At 40.6% G+C, this 20,667-nt stretch overlaps 1 protein-coding gene and 1 long non-coding RNA gene across 8 annotated transcripts in view; both read right to left on the bottom strand.

Annotated features, from left to right (window-relative positions):
• Positions 1 to 2,213: 2,213 nt before the first annotated feature.
• Nabp1 (nucleic acid binding protein 1) lies at positions 2,214 to 10,506 on the bottom strand. Of its 7 annotated transcripts, none has more exons than XM_090354509.1 (6): positions 10,462 to 10,506; positions 9,399 to 9,537; positions 6,750 to 6,821; positions 4,135 to 4,210; positions 3,345 to 3,399; positions 2,214 to 2,433 (listed from the first exon to the last, which is right to left on the bottom strand). In XM_090354509.1, the coding sequence occupies exons 3-6, from the start codon at positions 6,809 to 6,811 to the stop codon at positions 2,264 to 2,266; spliced, it is 363 nt and encodes a 120-aa protein (XP_090210635.1). In that variant the 5' UTR covers positions 6,812 to 6,821; positions 9,399 to 9,537; positions 10,462 to 10,506; the 3' UTR covers positions 2,214 to 2,263. The 7 variants fall into 7 exon arrangements, with proteins under 7 accessions (XP_090210635.1, XP_090210633.1, XP_090210637.1 ...); XM_090354507.1 differs by lacking the exon at positions 10,462 to 10,506 and adding an exon at positions 10,314 to 10,451; XM_090354511.1 differs by lacking the exon at positions 10,462 to 10,506 and adding an exon at positions 10,336 to 10,451.
• Positions 10,507 to 10,777: 271 nt separating this feature from the next.
• Positions 10,778 to 20,667, bottom strand: part of LOC150048565 (uncharacterized) — a 142,333-nt gene continuing 132,443 nt past the window's right edge. The window contains exon 3 of the long non-coding RNA XR_016539083.1: positions 10,778 to 10,898. This is a non-coding gene — a long non-coding RNA (uncharacterized LOC150048565). The remainder of the gene's footprint in view (positions 10,899 to 20,667) is intronic.

Here is a 20,667-nt window from a genome sequence, read left to right as displayed (position 1 = left end):
TAGAGGTGCACTTCTGTATTAAATGATATTTGTTTCACTAGGTGTTGTTTCCAAGAAAGCACCAGGAGAAGGAAGGTAGAACTTTTTTCCTCTTCTTCAGATGGTTCTGTCCAAGCAGATGGGAAAGGCAAACATTCACTATGACGTGTGATTTACTTTGTTTTGTAGTGGTGGCTTACCTTAAGAAAAAAAGAAACTTGTTAATAAATAATGAAACCACAGGACAAGATTCAGACATTACCAATTACAGAAGTACAAAACTTAGATCTTTTTCTATTTAACATGAACATGTTAAAGGAGCACAATACTTCCACACCTAATTCTGCATATTTGACAATGGCTTAAGTCATGATTCTTTGACTGCTTACTTACCAGGTTTCATTGTAGTTACTTACATGGAAGTCTTACATGGATGTCTTAACTTCAGGAAAAAGTATTACTTACATGCTCCAGAGCTTAGGTTGAGTGTCACAACTTTCCCAGCATTCCAGATGAGAAAATAAAGCAGGAAGTCAGTCCAGAATCTAAACCTGGCAGTACTTTTGTCTCCTAAAACTCCAAAAGTCATTCTTCAGTCACCGTTAATAACACTGTATTCTCTCCAAAATAACCTAAGTAGTATTGCTCCTGATTCTTATATTTTTAAGTTAGAAACTTCTTTGTAGCATTTTTGTTCATCCCAGTATCTTGTAAAATATAACCATCTCAATCTTTAAATTCTTTGTCATTCTGAAATGTAAAAAAAATCTAAACAGTTGCCAAGCCAAGTTACCTGTAGTCATTATGAGTGAGTGAATCAATCATATATATAAAGGAATGCTTTCCTACCGGATAAAAACCCCAGAACTGGAGACCAAAAGCAAACCAAGACAACTCAGCCTTTTGTCTACCACTTAATCTCCAGTAACCTATTACATAATGTTTAAAAACATGTTAGATAAATCGAACTAGAGGAAAAAAAAATATCTGGCACAAATTATACTCCAATTCTATGAAATTTTAAAATGCTATGACTTTATTGTATGATTTGAGGTAGGAAGGAAAAAGCAACAAAAGTGGGAGGGGGGAAGACAACAAATATAAAACTAAGAAGTCTCCAGGTTAATGTTATAATGTGAGGAAGATGTATAGGCTCTCCACTGTTGTCATAGAAAAGAGTAAAAATTAGGAAGATCTTTTAATATTAATACAAGTTTTATTCAAAAGAGGAGGCGAAACTTTAACAAAGGAAAAAAGTTACTAGCTATCCACCCATATAGTAAAAAGTAAAAGTGGGTCTCATTTGTAACATATAAATAAAGTACATGTTAACATTTTTTAATAAAGCTGCAACCCACTCTTGAGAGTCATGTAACTTTTGCTTATAATGTCAATCTATTCCAAAATTAGGACACATACACACAACTGAAATAAAGGGAAGTACCTAGCACTTTCACTGAAGGCTGTTAACTACCAGGGCAACTTAAGACTGCTAATTGCTACATGGATTCAATTTAAATCACCTTCATTATATCTACTTACACTTTTTTTAATAATCAATGTTTGTGATTTTACAACTCCTCCAAACTACATTTTAATATTTTACATGGTAGTTTCAAAACTAAATACTTAAGGCCTTAGTTTTAAATTTTCCCCCAACATAATAAGTAGTTTTAAAAACAAATGTTAAAAGTACCACATTACAGAAAGCACAGAAAATGTACTTTCTTACAAAATAATTACTTTTATTCCATAATTACGATAAATTGGGGGGGGGCAACTCAAGAATTCTAGATGATTCAGTGCTAGGGAAAATCTTAATAGCAGTCAATATAGTCAGTTATTCCTGGAGTCAAAATGGCTGTTAGCATTGATCAAATTTCTCATTTTTGGTGGTTGTTGCTTTAGCTGGTAAACAGCTGGATTTAAAACTTTATGCCAAATATTACAAAAACATATACAGAAGATAGACTCACAGAGGCTATAAAGCTTAATATCTCAAGTAACTCACCCTTAAAATGGGTACAGATTTTTAAAAGAGGATATCCAATAGTTTTGCTCTAAGTAAATGCCCCTACTTCTCAGAGAGCTCTTACTCTTCAATAGGATACTTGAGTAGCTTAACAGTTTTGCTATAAAAATCAACAACTTGTCTTAACAAACCAAAAATGTAAAAGAAAACGAATAAAGGACATACGTTTCACAGTTAACAATAAATAAAAGTGCAATATGTGTTCAAGTAGGTCATGTAGTTCAAAAACTACATGTAACTATTTGGCATAGGTCATCTTTTAAAGGCCCTCCGAGGATCCCTGCCATTACTCATTGTGGTCATGACTGTGTGATTATTAGCTGCTCCTGATAGCTGTGGATAGGTCAGTCCCCGGCCATTGCTTCTACCAGAATATGAAATTTGGCATCCCCTTGATTCGGGGCCAGTTTGAACACCATTTCCTAAGAAAAAATATAAAAAGAAATTACCATTTTCTGAAGTGGTCATTATTAAGCTATAGAACCAGAGAGGTCCCAAACATGAAAGTCCCAAGCAAAAAACACCATTATTTCCATATTGAAGAAAACAAGTGGACTGCAGGGTTTTATAAATGCATTATCACTGTAAATACTTGGCAATATACTAATACAAAGAGGAGAAAAGGGGAAAAAAGCATTGGTACAATGTCATTTGACTCAGAAGGTTATTGCTTCAAAGTAGACAATATAATCCTAACTTCTTTTAAACAAACAGAAGTTTCCAATGGAAATTTTGTGCCAAAGCATGCCATTAGGTCAAATAACAAATAAACTAACCTAACAAACTCCAGTCATAAAAGACTTATCTTCAGTTATTTAACAAAAGTTTCAAAAGCATTGACAGGACTCCAAGCACAATTAACAGTAAGCCTGAGGCATAGAGGCTAATCTTTTAAAAAGGTAGCTAACAGTACTCATTAATTTACTCTACACAGAGCTATAATTCTAATAGTCTTTTAGTGAACTAAAGCAATCAGCAATATTCCATCTATTGGAATATCAATCATTAAAGAAATTTTACAAACGCAGAAAAATAAGCAACCTGTTAACAGACATCACCAAGATTTAGACTTGGTTTACTGTTCATTGATAGACTCAATTGCTTAGACAATGTATTCAATAAATTCAATTAATGTATTCAATAAATTGGCTTACCAATTTATCTACCTTCTACAAAATTACTGTGGTAGAGCTATATTTGGTAGGTCACTTGTAATACTATTTTTTTCATTTATTTATTTTTTGCCTAAAGGTATTTTTTTCCCTGGATCTCTTTCCTAATTCCCTTAGCATCTCTGCCTGATTACAAATACATAAAAACCAAAAAAACTTACCCACTGGTCCAAATGTACCTGTACTGGTATTACTATTTTTCAGCTCATTATTTACCTAAAAAAAAGTTTTAAATTAATCAAATGAAGTTAAAATAACACACTCAGACATTAAAAATTACCATATCCTTTTATAGTTGTATGACTTTTTAAAAAAAAGTTATTTTTAACCACTTAAAAAAAATATCTAAGACAACTCAATTTTAAAATGTTCAAGAGGGGCCAGGAGTTTGGCCTAGTGGGAAGAGTGCTTGCCTACCATGCATGAAGACCCAGGTTCGATTCCTCAGTACTACAAATACAAAAAAAGCCAGAAGTAGTACTGTGGCTCAAGTGGTAGAGCTCTAGCCTTGAGAAAGACGAAGGACAGTGCTCAGGCCCTGAATTCAAGCCCAGGACTGGCAAAAAAAAAAAAAAAATATATATATATATATATATATATGAATATATATATGATAAACTCCCCATGCAAAATATAGTTTTCAATGAAGCAATAAGCTTAGTGTCACTAATCATATACTGAATATAAACACAATCAATAAAATGTTCAAGGATGTTTCCCCAAACTTTTCACAGCTTCTGTTACTTATATTTCCTGTATTACTTGTCACTCTGCAAAAGTCCTAAGGGAAACATGTATCTATGGCATCAAGAACTACAGACTCTCAAATATGTACAAAATAAAACATAAGGCCTAACTAAAAAACAATTCTCTTCATAGTCTCTAGGTCTCATAGTCTAGGTATAAAATTACTATAGTCACATTATTCTAAATACACGCTAACTTAATTACCCCTTGGTTCTGCTGTCCTCGATAATCTGGGTTGGGTTCACTGAAATTTGGCACTTCTGAATAAACCATACAAAATCTGAAAGAAAATCAAGGATAAGTTAAATGACTTCTGTAAGTTATCAAACATCTTCTGTGCAACATTCCTAACTTATTGGATTGAAGAATTTAGGTGCCAATGAAATTCCTTAATAGTAACATGCTAGATAATCCTATTTATAATAAAAATTAATGAATTTACTACAGCCACAAATATCAAGAATTTAATTATCTCTAACATGTAGTTCTATGTGTACTTCAATTTCCCTTTGTACTGCAAAATACTGTCAAAGACCAAAGACACCAAAAGGCATCGGTGTCGGTTTGTCCACCATAGGCTAATCAAAGAGGTGTTTATGGTTCCAGTGAGATTTCTTCAGGAGTGGTGATGGATTTGCGCAGATCCATTGCCACACATTCATTAAATCATTCTTTTGACCCAACAGGGTGAATCTGCAAAGATAACCACCAAGATTAAGAACTGAAAGACAATACGCTAGCCACAGTTTATCCTGGAGCTTCTTGTGAAAGAACAATGAGTACCAAGGTATTCATAATCATCTGCTTAGCTCCCCAACTCACTAAAAAGGAATTGGAAGCCAGGTGCTAGTAGTGGCTATTACCTGTAACCCTAGCTTTTTAAGAGGTTGAAATCTGAGGACCGAGGAGGTTCAAAGCCAGCCCAGGCAGAAAAGTCCATATGGCTCTAATTAACCACCAAAAAGCCAAAAGTAGAGCTGTGGCTCAACTGGTAGAGTGCCAGCCTTGAGCAGGAGACAAACAGAGGAAAGGGGGAAAGCATCCAGGCTCTATGTTCAAGACCCAGCAGTGGCACACACATTCACAAAAAAAAAAAAAAAAAAAAAAAAAAAAAAACTACAACCTGTTTTGGGAAATTCTAAACTGACCCTGACCAGCCATCAAATAATGAGGAATTAATTCCCTATGGTTCTTCACTTAATTGACCTACATTCCAGTAAACGTGGCTAGGTCCTCAGACCTTTCTGAACAAGGGACTCTAGTACAAATACAAACACGAAATGGATTCTAATTTGTCTTCTTGTGAAGGTGTTAGTGGTTCAATCAAGCTGCTGATCTTTATAAAAGATTTTATGAAGCCAGGATCTGCAGCTCATGCATGTAATCCTAGCTACTGAGGAGGCTGAGATCTGAAGATCAAGATTCAAAGCCAACCAGGGCACAAAGGACCTGAGACTCTTATCTCCAATTAACTTCTAAAAAATGGGAAGTGGGGCTTGGCCTGAGGGTAGGACGGTAGCAGTGAGCTGAAGAGCTAAGGGACAGTGCCCAGACTGAGTTCAAGCCCCATGACCCAGCAAAAAAAAAAAAAAAGATTGTATCATTTTTTCTTTCATTATTGATTGTATTCCTTAGACAAAGTAGCTCACTTACATACAAATTTTCCTTGATTTTTTTTATTGTGGTTGTTTTTGTTTTTGTTTTAGAATCCATTTATATCTTCCAATTTCATAGAAATTAAGGATAAATTCAAATAAAGTAATAAAGGACTGCAGTTCAGAGCCAGCCCAGGCATGAAAGTCAGTGAGTCTCTTATCTCCAATTAACCACTGGAAAACTGGATATGTTGCTGAGGCTCAAGGGGTTAGGGCAGTAGTCTTGAGCTGAAGAGCTAAGGGGCAGCGTCCAGGCCCAGAGTTCAAGTCACAAGAACAACCACCAAAAAAAAAAAAAAAAAAAAAATACAGCATTGATTTGATTCACTATGTATAGCATACTTATGAGTACAGCCCCAAACCTCTAGTCTACCATGAAGGCTGAATTACCTTTACACCCCTAGAGAGGAGGGATCCTCCAGGTCAACTGGAGCTCATTACCAAGGTGTATGGGAGCCTTGTGGCTGCCTGCACCACACCTAGACTGTGAATAAATATAGGACTTCAGTGTACATTGCTGCAAGTCCTTTTAACAAGAGTGCAAATTCACCCATACATATACAGAGCAAATACTGTAAACTTGAGGACTGTAATGCAGCTTGTTTTGTTTCATTACAGGAAGAGGAAAAACTACTTCACAGGGAGCATGGCCTAGTTGTAGCATGTTCACCTAGCATTCACAAAACCCTGGGCTGGATTCCTCAGAACCATATATGGAAAAAGCCAGAAGTGGAGCTGTGGTTCAAGTGGCAGAGTGCTAGCCTTGAGCAAAAAGTGTCCAATGACAGTATTCAGGCCCGAGTTCAAGTCCCAGGACTGGCCAAAAAAAAGGGGGGGGGGAGGAAAGGAGAGGGAGGGAGGAAGACAGGAAGAGAAACAACTCCAATGATACCTACCTGAGTGAGGCAGGTTTCTAAAGCCTAGACAATGGTCCATAGGGGCTAGTCTCCACTGCTGTGTCTTTGCCAGAGCAAACACACATTCTGACATTCTTGACACAGTATATAATACTGACAGCTGTTAAGCCAGTACCCCCATACAATACAAGGCTGCCAAAGTCAGCTTACCCAGCCCCTTCTCCCCAAAAAAGTCCAGAAAGCTTTCCGTGTACAGATCATACCTACCAGTTAAGACAGGATTTGTGACTTAGTCAGTTATACTTACTCCCCAATTTTTTGAAGTTCACCACCTCTTCCAGTATAAAGTGTCAGACATCCTTTCCACATAGATGCATATCTAGAAAGAAACAAAACAGGTCTTCAGAAGTATACATTATTCTATTTAACATGTATTTTTAATTGGCGTAGAAGTGGAAACCAAACCTTGTGTGTATGAAATTTACAATAATTCAAATACAATGTATCTAACTTTGATTAATGTGTTTCTTACAAAGAAATAATACAAAGAAAATTCTACTGCCAAATTATGATGTATCTAAAAACCATACCCATAGAAAACAGAACAAGTTTTCATGAGTTAGGCATGTGCCTCCTAGCACTCAGCAGGTCATAGGACAAACTAAGCTCACAAATCTTTCTGCCACTTTTTCAGATTTCCAACTCTTCATACAAAACTGGCTGTAAAAGTGTTGACTTGGAACACTTTGAAAGAAGATAGCGTCATTTAAACATAACAATCCTACTTAAAGAGCTAAGGAAAATATAACTAATTTAATAAAAATCAACCCAATATTTGACTTCCAAAGGTTCTTTGTACACTCATCGTTCTCAAATCATACAAGCTACCCAGAATTAACTCATGTGCATTAACATTCCAAAAAGTTTTTTTTTGTTTTTACTTCTTCAATGTTTTACTTTTGCATTTACAAATGTACATTTTAATGTGTATTTTGAGGGAAGAAACTTGAACAACAGAAATATTTAACTTTCTCTTAAAGTTTAAGTGATGAGAACACTGATCTGGTTCCCATGGCTTTACAGCATACATGCTAGCATTCAAACCAACCATTAAGTAAGCCTTAACCATTAGGTAAGCCTTTCATAGAGATGTTTCACTTAGACCTTACTGAAGACTACGTTCCAAGCAGTGTTAGTTTACTAAAATACGATTATTCCCATTTTAATTTTACAGAAAGGAAAGCTGAAAGTGCATTAACTTCCTAATTCCCAAGGTCATACTGAAATTCGTAAAGAGAACTTCTCTAGGCTTAATTTTCCTTTTGAACCATACTCCTTGGTAACTGTGGTCCTTAAATGTTCTCTCCATAAATGTTTAATTTTTGATAAATGGAAGTATCTATAACTGTGGCCAGGGAATATGAAATATTTGAAACGAGATGCTGTTTTCAGTGTATGAAAAAGATTTAAGCTGGGGGCCCATGGTGAGTACTTCACACCTGTAAATCCTAGTTACCCAGGAGGCTGAGCTCTGAGGTACTGGATTCAAAGCAGGAAGGTCCAGGAGGAAGGTCCTTGAGACTCAGCTCCAATTAATCACCAAAATGCTGGAAGTGGAGCTGTGTGTCAAGTAGTAGAGTACCAGCCTTGAGCAAAAAAAACACAAAAACTCAGGAAGAGTTCAAGCCCCAGGATGGACACAAAAGGGTTTTTTTGTTTGTTTGTTTTTTTGTTTTTTTTTTTAAAGGAACAGTTTTGATCCCAGGGATAAAAATACTTCAGAAGCAAAAAAAACGTCAATTATGTTAATCCTCACCACACCCTCCCAGGTAAGGAATTCTCTTTTTTGTAACTTAAAGATGTGGAAGTTTAAAAGATGTAATTAAGGTCACAATGAGTCAGTGTAGAAGAATACAATGTCTAAGTCCTGATTCTCACTTCCTGCTTTGAAACCTCACTTCCTGAAGGTGTTTGTTGCAAGGCCTGTATGACATTACCTTACCAGAGGCTCCTACACTCAGAACCTGCCAGTGCTTTCCAGATTCTATTTATTACACCAACATCTACACCTCCTTTACTTATGACCAATGAAATTAGTACAATCCTACAGATCACAAACGCTTCCAGATTGTATGTCTTAAATTATTTTCTGGCCTCTTAGCCTTTCCAAAGATTTGGTAGCCAAAAAAGTAGTCGGTTTTAAAAAGAGGGAGAAAAGGAGGATAAGAGGTATAAGACAAATATAAAGGTACAGAAATGTCCAAATGGAACTCCCTTAGACAACCAATGCAAGATAATAAATTGTTATCATTTTAAAAAGCTCCAATTTTTCTTTAAAAAATGCCACCAATCTGCCAGCTAAACTTTCTGAACGAAAGGATCACAGAAGTCGTCCCACTGAACATTTTCTGTTACCATTTTCGGTTTCCTACAATGATCTTAAAACAGAAAACAGAAGCAATCGTTTTCAAATTGAGTCTTCCTGATCCTGTCTTAATGTTTTTCTTAGTACAAGTGTGATTATTTTTTTTAAAAAAGAAAAGAAAAAGAAAGAAAAACCCTAAACTTTTCCCCAACTACTACTTTTAGGTCATCTAAATACAAAAAAAAAAAAATCAACAGGAATTTCAAGTCATTCAAAAGAGAGGAGGGGTGGAAAGAACCGGAAATATGCCGAATTAAAACTAATTTGAAAGTGTGGAGTCTATCAGTCTGGAGATCAGAAGTTTTTTTCTTTGTAATGTAAATTAGTGGGCGGGGTGAGTTTCCTGCCTGAAACCCACAGTCAGTCCTAGAGTGCAAAGGTGTGTGGGATCCCCACGAAGTTAACACCCGAGGATCAGGAAAAACTTCTTGGGATGTGGACCCCGCGGAAGCCATCGCTACTGGAGGACTGGTCGGGATGCCCGGGGTCAGCCAGCCCCCGCCCCCCTCCCCCCCCACCGCGCATACCTACCCTCGGGTCAACCGTATGATATCCCCGGTCTGGATGAGACTGCCGACCTCATCCCACACGGAGATGGTGATGCTGCCCGTTTTATCGGCCACTTTGCACGACCTCACTTCATGGCCATCTTTGGTCTTGGTCACGCGCCCTGGGAAGAGGGGGGGGGGAGGAAGCCAGAAGGAGGGGAGAAAAAGAAGGGGTGTGTTAAGACAGGCGACCACCAGCCGGCCGAGGTCAGGACGTCTGCGGGGTGGGGGTGGACCAGGTGGGAGCCGGGCTTCTCCCCGCGAGTCACCGACCGGAGCCCACGTGGGCCGCGGGGCTGGGTGGGTGGTCGGTCCCCGGCTCCCGACGTCGGCGGCTGCCGGGTCCGGGAAGCGCGCGGGGCCGGTGGGGCGGTCTGCGGACCCCACTTACCTATCTCCAGGACAATAAAGACGACATTTAAGTTTTTCAGTCCGGCCTTAATATCTTTTATAAAGAGAGGTGGGTCGCTGACCCCGTTCATACTGAGGCAGGTGCGGGCTGGGCTGCGGAGGCGCGGGCGGGCCGGGTGGGGTGCGGGTTCCCACCCTCCCGGGTCCGGGGCGGGGAGGAGGGCGACCCTGGGCGAGGGGCACGGCGAGGGGGACCTACGAGGAGGGAGTGTAAGGACCACGGCCAGGGGAGGCACTGGGCCAAAACACCCGGAGCGGAGGGAGAAAAAAACGTAAAAAAAAAAGAAAGAAAGAAAAAAGGTGGGGGGGCGGGGAACGCTCACAAGTTCGAAAGGAAAATTAAACCGAGCCGCGCCGGGGGCCTGCCCCGTCCTCCCCGGCCGCGCGCAGGGAGGCGCCGGGAGAACCGCTGCCCGCGGGGCAGGGAGGGCTTTCCAGAGTAGGGGGGGCGGAAAAAAAAGTTTTTAAAAAGGTAGCGAAGGGACACCTCTGCCCTCAGTCCCGCTCACACACGCACGGGCGCGCGTCCCGTCGGGCCCGGGCTCCGGAGAGGGACGGGCGGTGACGGCGAACCCGGAGCGCAGAACGCAGCCCCCGCGCACACCGCGTCCCCAAGCAGCGACTGCCAAACGCACCCGTCCGCCCGCCGGGCCGGCTCTACTCCCGGGAGGCCCCGCCTCTTGTGACGTCATGACGCGTCGGCACGCCCGCGGTCACGCCCTTCCTTCCGCCAGACGCTGGTTCTGAGAAACCCAGTGGGCTGCGAACAGATCAACGACGCTGGCGCAGCCGCCCCAGCGCTTCCCCTGGGGTTATCAACTTGGGCCACGCCCCCTCGGCCTGCCAATCCGCGCTCGGCCCCGCCCCCTCCTCGCGGAGTCGGCCTGGCAGCGTCCTTCCTGCCTGGCTTCTCCTTCCTGCCTAATCTTTATTGAATTACTCATTTCGGCATGTCCGGGAGTTCTTCCTCCTTTTTTTTTTTTCTGTTCAGAACTTCAGTCTTCCACCTTTGCCCTTCAGTCTCGCCATTGCCCGGAACGCTTTGGTTTTGCACCCATTGGGTACGAAAAGCCTGCAATGGATGAGGAACAGTTGGGATAGGATCTTGGGTGCCTGACTGGGGTTGTAGATCTCCCCGTGTTAGGCCTGTTAAAATCGGGGTCCTGAAAGGTAGGGCAGTTCGCTGGAGACCGGTCAGCAGCTTGTGCACCGGCAGGAACTCCGACCCTGACCGTCGGGCCTGGCCTTCCACTTTTTCACTCAACCCTGATAGTTTACACTCTTTTTTTTTATGCAACCAAAGGAATCGATTGTACAACGAGAAACCCCCGAAATATCACCTGAAGAACGGAAAGAGTGCTTTAGAATACAGAAAACCGAGTTGAGATATTTGCTAGTTGTGTGACTTTTTCCTTTCTTTACAAATATTGTTTGGAGATTCTCTTCTCATCAGTGAGGAACCAATTTGCTTTGGGGAGAGTCCAAATCCAGACCTTTTGAAAAGGATTTTCAAGTCCTTGTCTACTTCATGTCTTATCTCTGAATATTTAACTCTTGAAATAAGATTGATTAGCCTGGCTCAATGGGTCACGCCTGAGCCTGGAGACTGAGAACGAGGATCAAAGCTCAAAGTCAGCCTGAGCACTAAGAGGCCCTGAGACTCTTTATCTCTAATTAATCACTAGAAAACGGGAAGTGGGGCTGAGGCTCAAGGGGTAGGGCAGTAGCCTTGAGCTAAAGAGCTCAGGGACAGTGCCCAAGCCCAGAGTTCAAACCCCACAACCAACGAAAAAAGAAAGGAAGCATGTGAAGTTTTTCGAGTATTTTTCATGAGGCACGACTTCCCAGATATCTGCAGACAAGCAATAAATATATTGCACTAGGAAATAATTATAATTAGAAAATTTTTTGTTGTTGTTTTTGGGTTTTTTTGCCAGTCCTGGGGCTTGAGCTATTGTGATCCTCTGTCTTTATCTTTTCTTTTCTTTTTTTTGTCAGTTCTGGGCCTTGAATTCAGGGCCTGAGCACTGTCCTTGGGTTTTCTCAAGGCTAGAGCTCTACCATTTGAGCCACAGCACCACTTCAGCTTTTTTTCTGTGTATGTGGTACTGAGGAATCACATGTTAGGCATGTTAGGCAAAGCAATCTAGGCCAAACTCCCAGCCCACTCAGACTTTATCTTGAATTCAAATTTAGAATTCTAAGGAAGGAGAAGGAAGGGAAGGAGGAGGAGGTCAGGGAGAAGAGGGGAGGGGAGGAGGAGAAGGAAAAAGAAGCAGCAGCAGCAGCCAGCAATAGGAGAGCAAATCTGTAATCCCATTGTTCGGAAGGCTGAGGCGGGAGAATTTGCAAGTTCAAGGACTGCATGGTCTATACAAAAGGTGGGGGCGCGGGAGACTAATTTACCATCACAGGTTTTTAAATTATAGAATAGCTGCCCTTATCTTTTCAGAATATCAACGAACACACACATTCATGTAAACATATTCTAGTAAATCACTAGGAGGAAATACTAAAGGCTTCCATATAAATAAATCCCTAATTAAGAACATTTCCCTGCCAGGCCGGTGGCTCACACCTGTAATCCTAGCTGCTCAGGAGGCTGAGATCTGAGGATCAAGGTTCAAAGCCAGACAGGGCATAAAAAAAATCTGTAAGACATTTACCTCCAATTACCCACCAGAAAACTAGAAGTGGATCGGTGCCTCAGGGGGTAGGGCAGTAGCCTCAAGCTGAAGAGTTCAGGGACAAGCACTCAGGCCCAGAGTTCAAGCCCCACTACTAACAGAAAAAAAAAAAATCCCTATAGTATCCCAATTGAAAGAATGTTTACAGACAATGTGCTCCAACCCTTTATTTTGTGTGTGTAAAGAAAAAAAAAAGAAGCTAAGAGGTGTTAATCAGAATACCACCTGCAACTCCTAATGAATTAATGGACTTCAATCATAATCACCAAAGCCTGTTACTATCACAAAAAGAGAGACACTGATCTACATTAATTAAATTAGCAGCTCTGAAGGTGAGATTCTGCACCCCAGATAATTGCAATATACAATAAAGCCTGAGTACAGAAAGCTATGTTTTTCAGGATAATTTTCCTTCTTTTCTACACAGCTATTAATACTCTGAAACAGTGTTTCCCTTACCCAAGACATGGCAAATTTGTAGTAATGAATTTCTAGGATTAAATTGCTGAGTAAGCTTTCTGATATATATCAGCACCTTACATATTGAGAATTTTGAAGTTATACTCCCACCTGCCTTTTTGTATAGGTATTAATTCTAAGTAATTCATTCACCAAATTCTCATTTAACTACTAATGATGTTCCAAGGCTGAGATGGCATCAGTAAAAAGAAAACTGCAGGGGCTGGAAATGTAGCCTAGTTGTAGAGTGCTTGCCTAGCATGCATGAAGCTCTGGGTTTGATTCCTAGGTACCATTTACACAGAAAAAGCTAGTAGTGGCTCTGTGACTCAGGTGGCAGAGCACTAGCCTTGAGCAAAAATAGTCTAAGGACAGTTCCCAGGCACTGAGTTCAAGCCCCAGGACGGGCAAAAAGAAAGAGAAAGGAAGGAAGGAAGGGAGGGAGGGAGGGAGGAAGGAAGGGAGGGAGGAAGGAAGGGGAAGAAAACTAAAAAACTTCCTGATTTTCATTCTAAAGCAATCTACAGACAATAAACTAAATCAAATTACATAATATACTTGAGGATGATAGTAATAAACTTGGGGGGAGGGGAATAAGTGAGGAGATAAGGATTTCATAGGCAGGCCTTCAGAGTAGTCAGAAAAGAGTAGTCAGTAAAAACACTAATATACAAAGGAAGGAACAAGAAAGTAAAGTGTATGTCTGGATTTAGTCTGATCAGAGCTAGGGACACTAGAAAAAAACACTGGGTGCCTTTCTTTTCTTTTCCTTTATTTTCTAGGAGCAAGAAGTTGGACATAGCTGAAGCAAGGGAATGAGAGAGTCTAGACACTGAGGAGGAGGGCGGGGGCATGGCATTACATGAGGACTTCATGTAGACTTCAGATCTTGCCCTGAGGAAGATATGCAGGAGTTTCTTCAGCAAGGGCATGACATGTTCATTTGATTCCATCTGTTGTATGGAAAACAAGAGCGGGGAAACAGGAAAACCAGTGAGGAAGCAGGTCATTGCTCGAGCCCTAGTAAGAAGGGGGAAAGTGAGCAGCGGAGTGGCAGCAGGGAACATGTGGGATCCACATCTGAGTCTGAGTAGAAGACAGGTCCACTGGATTACTGTCTTTCCGAAGTGGAAGAGGAGCCACACAGAACTTTTGTGTCTGATGGACTGTTGGCTAACTTTGGGAAAGTGGACAAATTTGAGAGCGTGTGCAAAAATGAGGAAGGATGATTTATTTATTAACATTTATTCTGTGTGTGTGTGTGTGTGTGTGTGTGAGAGAGAGAGAGAGAGAGAGAGAGAGAGAGAGAGAGAGAGAGAGAGAGAGAGAGAGAGAATGAGAGAGAGAAGAGAGGGAATTATGGAGCTTAAGTTCAAAGTTCAAAATTACAGACCTTGGACTTTTTTTTTGCCAGTCCTGGGGACTGAACTCAGGGCCTGAGCACTGTCTTTGGGCTTTTCCTCAAGGCTAACGCTCTACCACTTGAGCCGCGACACCATTTCCGGCTTTTCTATGAATGTAGTACCAAGGAATCAAACCTGGGTCTTTGTGCATGTTAGGCAAGCAATCTATCACTAGGCCAAACTCCCGCCCACTGGCTGTTGTATTTCAAGGTGCTTACCACTTGAGCCACAACTCCATTTCTAGCTTTTTGTGCCTGTTATTTGGATATTAGAATCTCATGGACTCTTCTGCCTGGGCTGGCTTCAAAGTTCAATCCTCAGATTCTCAGCCTCCTAAGTAGCTTGGCATGAGCCATTAACACCTAGCAAAAAGACCAATTTAGATATCAAAATACAATGGAGAAGGAAGTACTTTCCAGTTTCTGGAAAGAAGGGGTGTTCATTGTGTCAAATAGTATTGCTAGAGAAGAGATGATGGGCATTTGCAAAATGATAATTGAGGACATCGACAAGAGACGTTTCAGAGAAGTCGGTTAATAATCGAAGCCTGAAGTCCAAGAGAGATGGAGTCCAAGAGAGAAAAGAAGTACAGAATTGGAAATGACAGCCGGGCATGGTGGCTCAAGCCTATAACCCTAGCTACTCAGGAGGCTGAGATCTCAGGATCAAGGTTCAAAGCCAGCCCAGGCACAAAAGGACTTGAGACTCTCATCTTCAATTAACCTCTAATATATAGGGAATGGGGCTTGGCTCAAGGGTAGGGTGGTAGCCTTGAGCTGAAGAGCTTAGGGACAGCACCCAGGTCCAGGGATAGGGTGATAGTTTTGAGCTGAAGAGCTCAGGGACAGTGTCCAGGCCAAGTACAAGCCACATGACCCACAAAAAAAAAAAAAAAAAAAAAAAAAGGCGGGCCCGGAGTTTGGCCTAGTGGTTAAAGTGCTTGCCTAGCATGCATGAAGACCCGGGTTCGATTCCTTGGTACCACATACATAGAAAAAAGCCGGAAGTGGTGCTGAGGCTCAAGTGGTAGAGCTCTAGCCTTGAGAAAGTCCAAGGACAGGGCTCAGGCCCTGAGCTCAAGACCAGGACTGGCAAAAAAAAAAAAAAAAAAAAAGGATTGGAAATGACATAAGACATAAGTAGAAACATACAGCTTCTTCCAGAAGGCTTCCTTAAAGGAAGAACAGAAATGCGGCAATGGCTTGAAGGAAAATAGAATGTCAAAATATTATGACTAAAGGCTAAAGAGCATGACTCAGTTGAGAGGAGTGACTAGCGTAATGGAGTCCCATCCCTCAACTTAAGTAGGTGAAAAGAGATTGTCAACTCCAGCCCATGTGGGAAGGGCTGATGGAATCTTCAGAAGTAGGAAGATGGGCTGAAATGGTCATAGAATTGTTTGGAAGTTCTATAAGACTCCAATTAACTCTTAAATACCAGAAAACCAGAAGTGATGCTGTGGCTCAAGTAGTAGAGCAATAACCTTGAGTTGAAGAGCTCAGGGACAGCATCAGGCCCAGAGTTTAAGCCCCATGACTGACAAAAAGGGAAAAAATATTGAAAGATTACCCATTAGTTTGGAGATTTCAATTTCTTTATACTTTATAACTTTCTGTATTCACTTCCCCTTTCAGGAATCTCTAGTTTAGTCTGTTAAATGATACCATATTGACTACTCATTCCTGATTTTATTCACTTTAAATCCCCTTGGAGTCATACTTTTGCTTTGAATTTGATTTTGATATAGTGAATCTTCAAGTAACCTTTCCCAGAAAAAAAAGGGGAGAAAGGGAAGATTCTTTCTAATGCATATCCAAATATGGCTATTTTTTTCTCACATACTTTTAGCAGGTATAAGATTGTAATCCCTTTCTCTTAATTACTAGAAACCAATGGATAAAATGTTTCTTGAAGTAATAAATATAGAAAACAAATGCAAAATCCCAAAGTAAAGAAAGTCTATAAAGCTCTTTTTTTTTTTTTTCCTCAGTCCTAGGGCTTGAACTCTGGGCCTAGGCTCTGTCTCTGAGATTTCTTGCTCAAGGCTAATGGTCTACCACTTAAGCCATAGTTCCATTTCTGGCTTTTTTGGTACTTAGTTGGAAATAAGAGTCTCAGGGACTTTCCAGCCCAGGCTGACTTTGAACCATGATTCTAATATCTCACCCTTCTACGCAGGCATGAGCTATCAGTGCCCAGCTTATAAAACTTCTTTTTAAGTCATGTTAATATATATATAAAGAAATATAATAAAAAATAAAAACGAATAAAGAAACTAATCTATTGGAGGACAGTTTAGGGCTGGGTATGGCTCAATGATAGAGGTCTTGCTAAGCCCTGGGTTTAATTTCCAATATGTATGTGTGTGTGAGGGAGAGAGACAGGGAGACAGAAAGAGAGAGAGAGAGAGAGAGAGAGAGAGAGAGAGAGAGAGAGAGAGAGAGAGAGGAAGCTATATAACAATATGAGCTTTCTATATACATATAGTTCATATTGATGTATAGATGTATATATTAGACTGTTTTCACGAAATAAGACCTACACAGAGATACATTGATATTTGTGTTTTCATACTATATACCTAAAAGAACATGTACCAAATATTTTTAAACTTACCATGAAGTTCAAGATATGTAAGAGAAAGAATTTCATTTTCTATTTTGTGTACTTTATATTTAGATTTTAAGCTTTTGAATTGTTTTATTGTCCCATGAGTATACAATGTTTTCCCACCAGTATGTACATGTGTTTTTTTTTTAGCCAATCTTAATTTTTTTTTATTGTAATTAGTAAAAGGGTTACATGATATTTGCCAGATAGAAGGTGCATTAATTCACATACATTGATACCCTTTCTCATGTCTTGGTACCCATTTCCCTCCCCCACACACACCCCCCACCAGTATGTACATTTGTTTCACCTTTCTTGTGCCTTTGTTTCACTTATCCTGTTGAATGCTCTCCCTCTTGTTCAAACAGTAGGTGAGGTGATCTTCTAAGCATCCCACTATACATTGTACTTAATCCAATGACAGACATTTCCCCTTAATTGCTTATTTATCTCTTGTTTCCAAATGGACTGAAAAATCATGAGATAGATGCTCAACACTGAGCGTTGAAAGTCTTTGCTTATATCATCAGAAGTTAGATAGGGGAAGTGAGAAAGGCAGAGTGGAAAGTTTCAGTGAGCTATGTCAGTGAACCAATTTAGCCAATCTCCCAAGGAAGGATTTTTTTTCTGTCATCTGAGTAGGGCAAAGGTCACAAGGCATGGTTGAGGCCTAAGTGAGGAACTGCATGAACTCTGAGAAGATCTATGACCTTCTCCCTTTAGGGGAATTCATTTTTAGATGGAAAAGCTTTACCTGTCTTTCTCTCATGACCTATAGCTCAGCTATCTTATGTGGGTGGGACAAAGAGGAGTGGCCTAGAACTCTTTTTTTTTAATATATTTTTTATTGTAATTAATAAAAGGGTTACATGATATTTGCCAGATAGAAGGTGCATTAATTCACATACATTGATACCCTTTCACATGTCTTGGTACCCATTACCCTCCCCCCACCCCCCCATCCCCCCCACCCCTGGCCTAGAACTCTTAAAGGAGAAATTACAGCTGGTATGGTGGCTCACACCTGTAATCCTAGCTACTCAGGATGCTGAAATCTATGGATCATGGTTCAAAGCCAGCCCTGGCACTAAAGACCATGAGACCCTCATCTCCAATTAAACACTAGAAAACAGGAAGTGGGATTGAGGCTCAAGGGGTAGGAGGGACAGCACCCAGGGCCAGAGTTCAAACCCCATAACCCACAAAAAAAAAAAAAAAAAAAAAGAAGAAGAATAAGAACTGTGAACTCTGAGGCCCTAGCTCTTTTTCCATATGAAAATGTCCTTATTAGTTTGTTAGGGACATAGCACTACAAATTTATTAGCTCAATGCTCTGGAAACTAGAAGCCCTAGTCAAGGTGTTAGCAGACTGAGGCATTGTGGCTCAAGGGTAGAATGCTAGCCTTGAGTAAAAAAAAGTTCAGGGACAGTACCCAAGTCCTGAGTTCAAGCCCAATGACTAGCCAAAAAAAAAAAATTAATTAAAAAAAAAAGAGTTGTCAAGCCTGATTAATTTACTTTTTAGTTCCATTTGTCCTTGTCTTAGGCTATTTCTACAAGAAACACATTCATTCGGATTGATTTCAGGTATAAATTGTTACATTAAAAAAAAAACTGTGTCAAAACTCAGTGGCTTAATGACAGTATCTATTTACTTTCTTAATTCTCTTATCTGGCAATCTGTGAGTGACCTCTAATGTTCTTACCTGTAAGCACTCCTGTAGGCAAGTCATATGACAGGTCATCTGAGCCTGAGGCCTAAAGAGACCTGACTCCCCTATCTGGTGTTTGTTGCTGGCGCTGCTGAGGGATATGTGTTATTATTCTCCATGTAACTTTCTATGGTCTAGAAAACTCCACAAGATTTGTACATGATAATCTCAGCCTCCCATGTGTCAAAGTCTCTTCAGACTGAAGTTTTAGAGGTGGCATATGTCACTTTTGTCATCTTCTCTTGGTCAAAGGTAATGTCAAGTCCAGTAAAGTCAAAGAATTTATTTCATTTGTCCCTTTTCTTCTGTCTTTTGTTGGGAGGAGTAGCAACATTGCACTGTAAAGCAGTCCTGAGACACAGGGAAGTGAGCATTATTACTATAATATTTTTTCCTCAGCAGAGATGGCTCACTGCATAACACTCTTCCAGTCAGCCTTCCTGTTAGGCCCTCAAGATGGATGGAGTTCACATGACATCATGTATTTTAGCATATTACTCTGCCACCTAACTCAAAAAAAAAAAATTAAGCCGGCACAGAGGCTTAATCCTAGCTACTCGGGAGGCTGAGATCTGAGGATCAAGGTTCAAAGCCAGACCAGCCACAAAACAACCTGAGACTCTTATCTCCAATTAATCCCTAGAAAATGGGAAGTGAAGCTTGTTGCTCAAAGGTAGAGTGGCAGCCTTGAGCTGAGGAGCTCAGGGACAACACCTACGTTGAGTTCAAGCCTCATGACCCATTAGTTTTTACATTTAGAATGTACTAGTTCTTGCAGGTTCTTTCTGCTTTGAGAAAAAATTCCCAAATGGCTGAGATGAATCATGATTATTTATTTCTGGCTCTTATCAGAGTCCCAAGGTAGATTCTGGAATATTGGTCTTGATGATGTACCATCATATACATATATATATATATATATATATATATATATATATTCCATTCCCCAAATTGCCTAATGGGCCAAAAACATGAAGCATATTTCATTCACTCATCAAGGAGAAAGGGGGAGAATAGCACTCCCTTCCATTGTGGTTATTTCCTAGAAATTTCAAACACACCTTCCACTTACATTCCATTGGCTTTCACTTAGTCACAAAATCACATCCATTAGCAAGGAAGGCTGGGAAGTGTACGTTTTACTGCTGAGGGTCATGTGCAAAGCCAGAAACCAAGAGTTCTGTTCTTACAAAAGAAGAGGATGGATACAGATAAACTCATAAAATGAGATAAGAAATAAACAAGACAGATATCTAAGAGAAAAAAACAGAAGCAGGGATATACAAGTATAAAGGCTTTGAAGCAGGACATTCTTGGAATATTTCGTTAACAGCAAGGAATCTAACATAACTGAAATGGGGTAGTGGATATTAATACTGGATGAAGAGATAGCCACAACTAAACCTTGACAAGAACTAGGTAAGGTGTCACCAAAAAAAGCTATTATTTTTTCTCTTTTCTTTCTTTTCTTTTTTTTTCCTGTCCTGGGCTTGAGCTCAGGGCCTGAGCACTGTCCTTGGACTTTCTTAAGGCTAGATCTCTACCACCTGAGCCTCAGCACCACTTCCAGCTTTTTTCTATGTATGTGGTACCAAGGAATCGAATCTAGGTCTTTGTGCATGCTAGTCAAGCACTCTACCACTAGACCAAACTCCATCCCCCCCTTGTTTTTTGTTTTGTTTTGTTTTGTCAGTCCTGTGGTTTGCACTCAGGGCCTGAGCACTGTCCTTGGACACTTTTTGCTCAAGGTTAGCACTATGCCACTTGAGCCTCACTTCTGGCTTTTCCTGTGTATGTAGTACCGAGGAATCAAACACAGGTCTTCATGTATGCTAGGTGAGCACTCTACCACTAGGCCAAATTCCTGGCCCAAAAGCTATTTTTTCTTTCGTCAGTCATGGGACTTGAACTCTGGCCCTGGGTTCTGTCCCTGAGCTCTTCAACTCAAGGCTATTGCCCTACCCCTAGAG

This window comes from Megascapheus bottae, chromosome 21, assembly GCF_031878675.1.
Source record: "Megascapheus bottae isolate mThoBot1 chromosome 21, mThoBot2.hap1, whole genome shotgun sequence".
Classification (NCBI taxonomy): domain Eukaryota; kingdom Metazoa; phylum Chordata; class Mammalia; order Rodentia; family Geomyidae; genus Megascapheus; species Megascapheus bottae.
Note: the sequence above shows the minus strand (reverse complement) of the source record. Positions and strands in the feature narration are given on the sequence as shown.